This window comes from Polypterus senegalus, chromosome 6 (assembly GCF_016835505.1).
Source record: "Polypterus senegalus isolate Bchr_013 chromosome 6, ASM1683550v1, whole genome shotgun sequence".
NCBI lineage: Eukaryota > Metazoa > Chordata > Cladistia > Polypteriformes > Polypteridae > Polypterus > Polypterus senegalus.
The window spans coordinates 119,439,266-119,452,103 of NC_053159.1; the positions used below are offsets into that span (position 1 = coordinate 119,439,266).

At 37.8% G+C, this 12,838-nt stretch overlaps 2 protein-coding genes across 3 annotated transcripts in view; both read left to right on the top strand.

Moving 5' to 3' along the window:
* The first annotated feature begins 456 nt into the window (after positions 1 to 456).
* chchd2 (coiled-coil-helix-coiled-coil-helix domain containing 2) lies at positions 457 to 6,806 on the top strand. Its single transcript, XM_039756975.1, has 4 exons — positions 457 to 612; positions 1,722 to 1,986; positions 5,040 to 5,199; positions 6,454 to 6,806. Exons 1-4 carry the CDS (start codon positions 563 to 565, stop codon positions 6,459 to 6,461), a joined length of 483 nt encoding a protein of 160 aa, XP_039612909.1. The 5' UTR covers positions 457 to 562; the 3' UTR covers positions 6,462 to 6,806.
* Positions 6,807 to 9,864: 3,058 nt separating this feature from the next.
* The window catches only part of phkg1b (phosphorylase kinase, gamma 1b (muscle)), a 28,437-nt gene continuing 25,463 nt past the window's right edge, over positions 9,865 to 12,838 (top strand). For both annotated transcript variants that reach the window (XM_039756976.1, XM_039756977.1), the window contains exon 1: positions 9,865 to 10,055. The gene's annotated coding sequence lies outside the window, so the exon portion shown is untranslated. The remainder of the gene's footprint in view (positions 10,056 to 12,838) is intronic.

Here is a 12,838-nt window from a genome sequence, read left to right on the forward strand (position 1 = left end):
CCCTCATGCTCTCACATGTTTTATGCATTGGAGTTATTTGTCTTATACACCTTTTACATAACATTTTTCATTAAAAACAGATTTTAATAACCGTTAACTGTAAATGTGCGATTATGATCTCTGGGCCTTAAAAAGACCTTGCACTCAGTTCCTCTCTCCTCAAGGACATTTGCTTGCGTTTTCTGCAAAAAAGAAACGCGCGTGCACGCGAGCGCGCGTACGGTTGTTTTTAATTGAATGTAGCTCGGGCCTTACAATTGAACTTTGAAATGAATATGCTCGCATATATGTATAAATACATATAAATGAAAGGCGTTCATTTCCAAACGGGAGCCGGTAGTGAAACTTCACTAGTTCGTGTAGCCGACTAACATTTTCTTAGAGGGGACAGAATCGTACGTAACACCGGAAGTCAACGGGAGAGCGCGCGTGGTCATTCGGACGAGAGACTATTTCTGACGCAACTTCCGGCCTGTGCTAGAAAGTTCCTGTACTCAGGGCACATTGAGAGTGTTGGTGTTCTGCTGTCATTTACCTGGAAAATAGAGGATCAAAACCAAAGATGCCGAGAGGAAACCGAAGCAGAATGTCAAGATCTCCTTCCCCAATGAGGTAGGGTGATGAAGAGCGAGGCCACTTACCCGGTTAATGATACTGAGGCACCGTGTGTCATGCGTGAACGTAGGACTTAAGGTTTTTAATGTGAACTCCAAAGTTCCCGGGACGGGGAGGAATGTCAATTTATATTTGAACAGGTGAATCTTTAATCCTAAGGTTACAAATAATCACTGACGGAAGAAAACCGGTGAGGCGATTTAAAAAGGTCTGGGTTGCATGGGGAAAGGGCTCGAAATCCCGAGGTGAACGGTAAATGGGAGACATAATTGGACGATGTTTGGCCTGTGTTTCGTGAGCAGCACGGTTAGAAGGGATGCTTTTACAAGGATTTCCACTTGGTTATGTAAAGACCGCCATGTAATACGGCGGTGACGTCCATTCAATGAGACTGACTATTTTGAATTGAACACAGAAACCAGACTTAAAAAATGTTTTTTGACATCCAAAATTGAAACTCCTGTTATACATTTAAGGGTCATGCATATCAGGAGTAACTGTCGTTTTAAGAATAAAATTCCTTGCTAATGAGATTCTGATAAGTTAGAGCCAGGTCTAGAATACCAAAGAGGCAGTATATGTAAACCATAGTACAATGGGATGAGGGAAAAAATCTGTTAAAGTATTAAGTATAGTTGCGAGGTATGTTTAAGTAATCCAGAGAAGGGTACTTAGTGATAAGCAGAGAGTTACAAGTAAGGCAACGCTCATTTCCCAGTATATGAGGAATCATTTTGTGTATAGATAACAGAGAACATGAAGGAAATGAGATGGCAAAGACAGAAAGGAGGCTTTGTAGAGAGCTACTGAGGGGTTGTAGGTACCAAGAAGCGGAATTAAATAGTGACCTCCAAGCCTGTACACCGACTTTTTAACTTCGTAAGAACGGTGGAAACCTAACTGAAAGGGTAAAGGAGAACACTTATGTCACCAGGAGCATAACACATGGGTAACGGGGTGTCATTGTGGAAGTAATGTGGTACTTGATGCTGTACGCCTGGCCTGTTCTGTGCCTCATATTTTTGGAAGAGATGATACTATCGCTTTTTATATACTGTAGACATTTAGTGTATTCTTAAAGCTCCTTTTCAAACTCTTACCTGCAGCCGTGCTCCTTCCAGACCAATGGCTCCTTCCAGACCAATGGCTCCTGCTGCCTCTGCCTCATCGGTTCCTGCACACCCACCTCCATCAGCAGTCGCTCCTCCTTCCACAGCTCCTCGCCAGCCTGGCATGTTTGCTCAGATGGCAACTACTGCTGCTGGAGTTGCTGTGGGTTCTGCCGTAGGACACACTATCGGTCATGCAATGACTGGTGGCTTTGGCGGAGGAGGAAATGCTGAACCAGCAAGGGCAGACATCACTTACCAGGTATGTGGACTGTTCTGTTTACTAGGCTTATTTTACTATCTGTTAGTGAGCTGTTTGGTTTTTTTTTTTTAGTTAGATTTCTCCATCCATATTATACCATGATTATTTCTACACCATCTGTAGTATAATATACATAGAAGTATTTGTGGTACTAGTCTTTGTAGGGTTCCAATATGTTGGGTTCAGAGCAGAGAAGCAGTGTGTAAAAGCCATAAAGTAGGACTTGATTTTTATGACATGAGACAGTGTTAAATACAATACAGAAGACTTGATCTTTACTTTCAAAATCCAGAGTGTAGCATTCAAGTCAGCTTGTGGTTTTTAATGACTAGCAAAAACAATTTAACAATGATAGTGTAATGAGTTTGAAACATTGTAAAAAGGAAACAGCAGTGGATTGTCAGGAAATGAAAAGGTGGGACTTTCTTGGCTCTCTACTATATTTTTACTTTTAATTGTGAACATGTGGAGGTGCTTATAGATTCATTCTTTATATGCAACAGAAAAAAGCACACCGGTGAAACGTGTATAGGATAAGTCTTTGTGGTTACATTATGTGCTCAATTTATAATAAATTATACAGTACTTAAGTATAAGGTCTAAAGCGATTGTTCTAAACTCATGAAACCAATAAAACTTTAGAAGAAAATGTAATCTAGCATTCTTAGTCCATCTGTGGAGTGGAGTGAAGGTCTATCATGGCAGCACTGGGCACACGACAGGAAGTAGTAGCCCTGGAGAGGATGCCATTTCATTCAGAGTTGTCTCATGCATGCACACAAAGTCACTCACAGAAAGAAAATGTTGAGTCACTAACCTGACCAGCGCATCCTTGGCAATGTCATAGAAAAAACATGAGTGACTGTATTAAAATCCATGTAGACATGGCGAGAACATGCAGACTCCACACACACATCTGGATGCATGGGTTTTAACCACTGTACCAAGGAAAAAATAATTTATTTTTTGGCTCCCTTGATGATCTAGAAAGGCTGGAAGAATGTTTTTCTTGTTAATTAGCTTGATTTGTACATTCTGATTATGAGTGAATTCAATACGAAGAAGGAAAAAAATCCTCAATTTTTGTCCTCACTTATTTGCAGCTTTACAAAAACAAAACTCGGGGACAAAATCCAATTAGCATATATGCCAAATTAGATTTTACTTTTTGTAGTGTAGTTCTTGATGCACACTAGAGTCTCTAAGGACTCTTAATTTGTGATGTATGACTTTTTGTTTCACCTGAATATATGTACATGGCAACACACAGGCCAACCCCTTTCGTCATCAATCAACACGGGTAGGACAAGTGAATAAATACATGAAATTAGACTCTGGCAACTGCTATCAAAACTAGCTGTACTCCAGAATATCGTAATTTCCAGTTTTAGTTCGGTAATTAAGAAGCTTCAAACATCAGGAGGTCTGATACAACTACCTGCCATGTACAGTGAGGAGAATGGCTCAAAAAGCATACCTTTCTCCTTTCTGACACCTTTGGACCATCGCATTTAATTGCTTCTTGGGGCTACAACGCGTACAAAGCTACACTCGGACATACTAACCTCTTACTAACATTTGACATGCTTGCTAGAAGAACATCTCTTGCTGAAAACAAAACAGAAAGCTAATTATTACTTGAATTTTAATTGGTCCTGGGTTTTATAGTTGGATGAAACAAAAAAATAGAGCTTTTTTGCAACAAACGTCATTGGTGGGTTTTGGCATACAAATAAGTAAAGTCATGTCTTTAATTCCTACTGTGACACATGGTAGAGGATATTTGATGTTGTGGGGGTACTTTTCTTTCAAAAGTTCTTTTGATATATGGCATTATTAACTCTGTCAAATTGGGCATGGTTGTGGTTGGATCTTTTAGCAAGACCATGATCCAAAGCATATTTACAAATTCATACAAGACTGGTTTATTGATAACTGAATCAAGCATCTACAGTGACCATCCCAGTCTCCTGATGAAAAGCCATTGAAAACTTGTGTGGTCACCTTAAGAGTAGAACATACAGGTGAGGTGTGAGGATTTGGAAATATTTTGTTCACAGGAATGGTTTGGAAATCCTTTTTATATGTGTTCTCCTATCTCATTTCACATTATATGAAAATACTTTGCATTCTTCTTGGCAATGGGAGAGTGTGCAACGTGCTAAATGCATGAGTGACAATATTTGGGGCACATGTCTATTGAGAATAATGCTTAATTTTTTATTTTTTTTTTTCTTTGAATAATTATACCTTAGTGAAAGGTTAGATTTCTCTAATAATTTTAATGCAAACACAAGCTTTTGAACAATGCATTTTTCATAGCCTTTTTTTGCTTGCTATTGAATAAGAGACAGTATTGTATGTCTTACTTGTAATTCATGCATTTTAATTTTAAAATAAGAAAAAGAAACAAAACATGGTATTATCAGGTTTGTTCTGCTGCCACATTGGCATAAAGCTAAAGAACAGGTGAAGTCCATAATATCTTTAGTCATTAATATTAGAAAAAGTAAGACTACTTTCAGCAAAATATACATAGGCATAACCTGCCTACTCTAGTTTTAAGGTCACATGGAGCCTATTACCTGTTATGGTAGGATCAACAACATCATATTTCACCTGGATGATCCTGCTTCTTTTGAACAACAAAAAAAAAAAACGGAATAACATGGATTAGTAAATAGATAGATACTTTATTAATCCCAAGGGGAAATTCACACCAAGGTTAAATGGTCATGCTCCTGTTGTTGCAGTGTCCAGTCATTGTATGTCTAGCTTCAGTTTTCAGATTGGTTCTTAACTGTTTTGTCCTTTTTATTATGTACCTAATGTTTAATGTAGTTATTAGAAAAGTATTAAACGAGTGTTAATTTTCAATTGGACAACTCCCTTCAACGTTTGAATCTGTTGTTTTAAGGGTCAGCTCATTTGAAAGCAACTGTCTTGAAATTGAGTATATTTTACTCAAATAATAGGTTAAAGCGGCATTTTTTCAATTAAATGATGATATGATGTTTATTTAACCCATTCTGATAATGGTGTGTGCCTTTCAGGAGCCTGTTGCTGCAGCCCCACCCATGTATCAGCAGCAGAGCCAACGCAGTCCATGTGAATATGAGCTGCGTCAGTTTATAGAGTGTGCACAAAACCAGAGTGACCTGCGACTCTGTGAAGGCTTCAGTGAGGTTCTCAAACAGTGCAAGTTTGCAAACGGTAAGTCTTCCCCAGACCCACAGTAGGACATTTGGTATTCTTATTTGATATGTCTGAATACATCTAGCCAATAGAGAGAGCTTGCATTGATAGGACGTTGCCACAAACCACCTGGATTGGGACAGAGTGCAAATGGGTGACACCTCAGCACCACACTGAAACTGTGTGAGGTTTTTTTAAGGTGACCTAAGTGCCAATCCTGCCAATAACCCCCAAGTTTTCCCTGTAAATTGGAGGACTTGGATGCAGATTAACGTCATACCCAGGATGATTGCTTAAAGTGCCCAATGGAGCAGAGTTACTTCTGGCGTTTATGGGATTCGAAACGGCAACCTCCCAATTGCCGGCACAGATCCTTAGCCTCAGAGCCACCACTCCGCTATCTACTGGTTGTGTATTAAAGAGGACCAATTGTTTGTGTTAAGCCAGAAATAATCTTGTTTACATATCTTGTAACTTTAGTATGATTGGTAGGGAGAAAACCTCTCCAGTTTGTTTTATATTTGTGGTTGTGTTGCCGAGTCCAAAAGCAAGTAGGGCAGGTTCTGTTCTAACCCAAGCAAATGTTATGCTCACATTTAAAGAAACTCCATTTAATGGGACAGATTCTGCTTTTCTTTTCAAATAGTAACACAGACATCTAAAAACCATACATATAAACCCTTTTCTCACCAGTAGTCTAGTACACATAGTAACTCAGCATGTTTTTCTTTTGTCTAAAGTTGATTGGCACACTTTGCCCATGTCAGATTTGCAAACTTCAAAAGACGTGCAAGTTGTAAACAATATATGCAGTAGTATTATTGTCTTGTACAAGTACACTTAAATTCCTACTTGCATATTTGACCAACATGTGGCACATCATAGGGTTCAGTTTATAAGTAACCATCTTTTCTGATGTCAAAAGAAACATGTATTTGTTGTTGCCTCATATGTGAAAATTGTTTGGCTTCCTGTAACTGTTTCTGTAGCTTCATATGAACTATGAGGAGAGGTATAAAAACAAATTGGGATTTTATGCAGATGTTTAAAATTGTATCAGAAGTGTTTTTATAATTCAGATACACAAGTAGATGACTTCCCATTAGGAGTAGCTTCAGTGTGTAGGTTGAACAAATAATGGCTTACAACAAACAGTAAATTGAAACTCCCTGAGTAACTTAGGTTTTGTAAATGGAGTATTTTCGTTCATTTAATTCATGTTTGATGGGCTGTGTTTGTGTCCAAACAACATTTTTACTTTTTTTTTTGCAGGAATGTGATAAACTAATTTGATGCTCTTAATGCTGGCTGTATGTTTGGAAGCTCTGCTGAATTATTCTGAAGATAATAATATAAAGAACTCGTGTTTTTTTTGTTTTTTTTTCCTTCCATTTCCTGTGGATGAAGTTAGACTGTTAAGTAAAAATTTACTTTAGCCAAGTATTCAAATTCTCTCTATTCATGTTTTAGTAGAACTGACAATAATGTAATTCTATTTTAATGTGCTGACCTGGATGTAGCTTGAAAAGATGTGAATGGATTAAAATAAAATCATGCAGTTCTAGCCTGAATCCTAATTTTATTTTAGGACAACCTAGAATTGGGCTCACAATAAAGGTCTTCGGTAAATATTGTTGATTGTCTTTTTTTTTTTTTTTTAATAATAATCTTTGATACTGTAGCTGGAAAAGTAAATAAAGGTAAAGTTAAAGATCCATGAGTTGTGTAGAATACAGTGGCTACATTTTAAAGGAATACTCCTTTTATGACCCTGTGTATGTTATAGTCATGATTTAGAAAAGGTTTTAATCCATATTTTAGTGTATGCTGGACATAACATTCTGATGGAACAGCAGCCAATGGTGAGCAACGCTGGACAACAACAAACAATATAAAAACATCTCATGTTATTTGTGTGACATAACCCACATGTCAAGTCAGCCAGTTGTATACTCGTGCTGTGAAAAATGCATGCATTTATTGCTAATCTCTCTATTATAATAAAAAAAAATCCTGGGACGAGATGTGAATTTCTCAGAGAGATACTTTCACGTCCCACGAGACAAGACTTTGTGCCAAGAGATTTAACCACACCTGGGGCCGGAAATAAAAGAAAGAGTAGATGACAAAGTAGAACGTCGTAAAGAGGTTCAGAAAACGTTGGCACGATACACATACAGGTTAGAGATTATGAAAGTGGTAAAATTCAAAATTCTCAAAAAAATGATAGTAAAGATTGCACTAGCACAAACAAATGGAAATTATTACTCTGTGAAATAACGGAACAGCAAAAAGAGATCAAATAAATTGTTCGGATTTAAACTTTTAAGTCGGAGACTCCTAGATCATCTAATTCATGTTGCCATCAGGGAAAAATAGTGTTTCTTTCCAATGAAGAGGCGTATCCACGAGAATTAAAAGGAGTTGTTGTTTGGTGAAAGTGAAATCCACATACGCGAGCGACAGAGACACAAAGCCCCCTAGTACTCTGTTAAGTAGATGCCTTGAGAAAATTAAAGTGTCCACAAGGCCGAAGCCTTTTCATATGGGATAATGCTTTTGAGTTGAACACAGGACTTTTATGTATGTATCAATTAATAATTTACTTAACTGGATCTAAACTCTGTTTTTATATTGTTTGTTAAGAGTGTAAATTGCTTGTATCATTAATAATAGTAATATATTAAAAACCCTGAACAATTAACATCATTTGCAATACGAACGCAAATCATCCCAAGCACCTGGACTGAGAGAGAGGGTCAGTAAAAGATGCCTTCTTGAACAAAAAAAGTTTTAAGTTGTTTCTTAAAAGAATGGATTGCACTGGCTGATCTTGTTAATTGAAGACTCCCTCACCCATAGAGCACAGTGAAATGACCAGAATCAGTGGACTGGAGTGTGGTCCAATGTAAGGCCATTTTAAGCTTTATAGGTCAGTAATGGAATTTTATATTAAATCATACGAGACACAGGGAGCCAATAAAGGTGAAGTGGGTCTATGTAAGGATTTTTTGCCTGCACTGTGATAACAGATTAGAAGGGGCACCTGCAGTAGTCAATGCTTAATGTAATAAAAGTGTGGGCAAGTTCCTCTGCAGCAGAAATGGAAAGGAATGTGCAAACATGGTATTATGTTAGGGGGGGTGGAAGTGAAAAAGGTTCTTAATGTGATGTACAGTAGATTCAAAAATGACACTTGGACTGCTTACAGAAGAAGAAGGTCTGATGATACCATCAGCAAGAGTAATTTAAAAGTAGGATATTTTCTTTAGATGAGCTTTAGTGCCAGTTAGCATGACTTCAGTTTTGTTGGCAATTTAATTTTAAAAGAGTTCTGTTACAACCAGGATTTAATTTCTCTCATGTTTTAGACTGAGAAAAAGGGAACCTGCAGTGTCCTGTAATCTTATTACAGTTTTAGGCTTTAGCATCTTGATTTCTGCAATTATTCAAAAAAATTACAACTGTAATACTGTATTAAGTCTACACTTATTTTATATTTGAAAACCTGTAAAATGTTTTTAATGAAAATGATCTTTTGGATACACGTGGCTGTAATTGGTTCATTTCCAGAGCAATTTTAGCTTATGCATCCTTCAATTGATATACTGTTTTATAATTAGACCATAATCAGGTTTTAAATTTCTATAAATGCATTGCCATCACTGGTAAAGAGTACTGCATTTTTCTTTCTATTGCCTTTCTCCAAGAAGCGTTTCAGTATGTATCACAGGAGCCAAAAATCAAATTAACTTTCTTTCATCATTCTAAAAACACTTAACTAGTCGAGTGAATTGGCATTAATGCTGAATTGTCAATAATGTTGAGGCTAATACAGTAAGTGCTAGAAATTGTATTGGACTTATCCTGTTAATTATTTACCAAATGTGGACACAACAAAAACATTAGTTTTAAAACAATAATTTCTGTTTGTGTTGTTACACTATATCTGCTTTAGATATAAGGGAATTATTATAATATGCACCATTTTCACCTCAGGGAATAATACAGTGTACTTAATAAAAAAAAAAAATTATCATCCACATCAGCCAGCCAGTGTGCAAAATACAAAGCACAAAATATTCTCTTCAATGCAGTATATACATAATTAATAGAACCACTTTCCTATTTATTTTTCCAATTCTAGATGGGGCATAGAGTACATTTATATATATGCATGCCAATTGACTGGTGCCACACATGTTTGGCATGCTGGAGGAGCATACAGAAAACATACAGGCCATGACTGCTCAGGGTTTCCAACCCAGGACTCAGTACTATCCAAAGTATTGCTCTTACAAGATTTTCACTAATCTGATCTCACAATGAGGACCTCCTCTGCCCATCAAATTGTTAGTTTCTTTTAGTAGTGAATGCTTTATAGGGATCAAGTCCTACCAATTTCATTTTCCTGAATGTCATGAGGTCTATAATTTCCTCCTGTTTTAATGCAGAAGCTCACTTCTGACAAGAAAAAGAAATGAAAAAATCATTCAGTGGTTTGTAACAGTTGCCATACTTCTGCAGTGGACGTTCTGCTGGCCAGTAGGGGGTGCTTCATCAATCCAGAATTAACGGTTCCACTCAAGTTGTCTTGTGCTGTGTAGGGCTTGGCTGCAATGTCTGCACATGTGCTTGCGAAAGGCTGTCCTTGGCTCTTACTGCATAGCACTTTAATTTTAGCTCTGCCAGTACAGACTGACCAACATTGGCTGAGGCGTGAGCTAAATTCAATCTCGTCTCAGGATACAGTGTGCCTCTTTGCAAAACTGGTGACTTTTTTTTTATTAAATAATCTTTATTTTTCACTTGTACGATTTTTCATGCGAGGTATCATTTAAACTGAAAATGGAAACTATCCTGTAGAGTGAATGGTAAGTCCTTAAATTTATTTATACTACTGATTTTTAAATGTCAGTTCAACTAGGGGGCAGAGGCAGCTCCAAAAGGTCAGAATGCTGCTTCCAAGCCATAAACTTAATTCAGTTAAAGGTCCTCACCCAGGAAAAGCTGCTGCTCTGATGATCACTTCTGTTTTAATTATATCTTTATTAAAAAAATAATATTTAGCAAGCATACTTTATTCTGCTGTTTTACTACGTGCTATAAAAACTGTGACTTAATTTTCATTTTTTCAGAAGTGAACTGGTGACAAAATTCAAAGCACTCCTTAATTTTAGGGAATGTTAGTAAATTCTTAGTGAATGTGGCCTTTCGTCTGAACCATGGTAAACGTCAACAGATGCTGCTCAGCTCCTCAATGGCTACACTGATTGACTTTTTCCTTTTATATTTATTTCATTTATCCATTTTCTAACCCACTTCTCCACATTAGGGTTGAAGGGAGCCAGTAGACGGGGCACTAGTCCGTTGTAGGGCATACAAATACTTTCTCATACGGCGTAAATTTAGAGTGGAGGATTAACTTTATTATTTGAAGTCAAAACCTCTTTCATGTACCGGTTGATTTTATAAAGGTGCTTTTCGCAGCACATGCTTTTGAGAAGCAAGGGTCTATCATGGCAGTAACAAGTTTCAAACAGGGTCCAACATGAGACAGGGCATTGCATTGTTTGATTCAGATCCACACACGTACTCCTCACTCACTCACTCACATGGGCTCAAGGTAACATTACAAAGCAAGCAAACTGTCATGTGAACAAATGGACATCACTGAACTTCCACAAGGATGGACACCTCACAAGAAAACTAAACCATGACGCACAATGATGTTGCAACAGGCACTGGGACTGCTGTGTCCTCATGTTCTTGTGGGTTGGTGCCAGCATATACAGCCATCTAAGAGGCAGTATCTTTTCTTTTATCCAATATCCGATAGTATGAAAGTGCTCTGGTGACATATATACTATCACATATACTGCCATGTAAAAGACATTAAAAATAAGGGAGATGAAAAGTGAAGCGTTTTTTTTCTTGCTTAAAAATCACAAGTTGGAAATCAATATTGCCAGCTTATCACTACCACCTGTGGAAGCCGTCATGGTTCTCCTTGCTGCCCTTCCATACTGTGGGGTAGACAGCAAATGTGTTTTGTCACTTGCCTCATGGCTTGCTAACAATTCTAAACAGACTGCTACATGTGCTTGAGCCGCTGGCTGAGCGTTGGTGCCCAATGAAGACGGATCACACTGAGAACTACACTCAATACACATCACTCGGTTGGAGTACGTCCATCATGGAATTTGAGATGACAAACTTGCATGTTGATCAAATATCCAACCCTGTCTGACAAAGCCCGTACCCACAGTCACATGGACTACATCTCCCAAGCACAGGGAGTTCATCCCTCTTGTTGAGATCACTGTGTTCAAAAAATAGAGTTGTTTGTTCATTCATTCATGAATCCACTTAATGCAGTTCAGCATTGACAATGGTGGGGTTAAATTTGCGAAGGACCATCTGAATGATTATGGGGATTTTGGAACATGGTGCTCTAAAGTGAACCTTTTTGACAACAGCAGAAAATGTCATGCTTGGCTACCAGCACCTACTATTAAAATAACTTTATAACTGATGATCAACTGTGGTGGTCTCATTGGGGTATTCTGGTTCTCTCTCACATCCCAAAAATGTGCAGCTTAGGTTGACTGTGATTCTAAGCTGGTCTAGTGTGCAATGGTGCTGTAGGGATGGCGAGGTGACCCTGTGTTGTGTGGCTACATGTTTAGAAGATGAATGAAACATGGTGGTGGTATTATTGTAGCTTGGGGTTGTTTTTCTTCACACATACCTATATTCAACACAACTGAGGGAGCTGTAATTGAAAGATTATACTCAAACAATGTGGTGGTAGCAGTAACAGTAGTAGTACTGTAGTCATATGTAGAAAGTACTTTGAAATTCTAACCAACACGCAACATGTTGACATTCTTCAGCGTCATGCTACACATCAGACTCCCTCCTTTTAGCATGATGCTAAATTGAAATGGTTCCTCCAGAAAGACAGGAATGCCAAACGTCCCAGCAAACTTACAATGGAACGGATTAAAAGAGAACGGAGATTTTTATTTTTAACAGGCTTAGACTAAAAATCTAGTGTCTGTACCCAGACATGGCAAAACCTGAACTGGCCTATTCACACAAGGCAGCATGAAAATCTTGACTAGCCAAATAAATATGAAAGGCTTTGTATTTGTGCTGTGTGGTGTGGTTGTGCCAAAATTAGCAAACAGAAGCACAGGTCACAGGGACGTCCCACAGGAGACCTACAGAGGACAGAAAGCACACACTGGCAGAAGGAAAGGCCACATTCATGCACACATGACTTGGTGGGAAGGTATAAATCACTAGCCAGAGAGAGATTTTGTCAAGCATCAGTGAATTTACAATAAGCTAACAATTTATGAGTCAGTTTGCCACGTAGGTCTCATTCTGAAAACGGAATTTGATAGATCGATCGATTGATAGAAAGATATTTGACTAACAAGAAAGAAACTCTCCTGTTATGCGTCTGTTGTTAAAGTTGTTATCATTGCCTACTGCAATTCAGATAAAATTCTCCATCCATTTAAGATATCAAAATACACATATAAATAAAAATGAACATTTCATAAAGCTTTTTGCTGCTCTGTATATCATGAGTGTAGCAAGAGGCAGCGAGGCTGAAAGAGATAGATTGTTATGATGGTGTTTCATA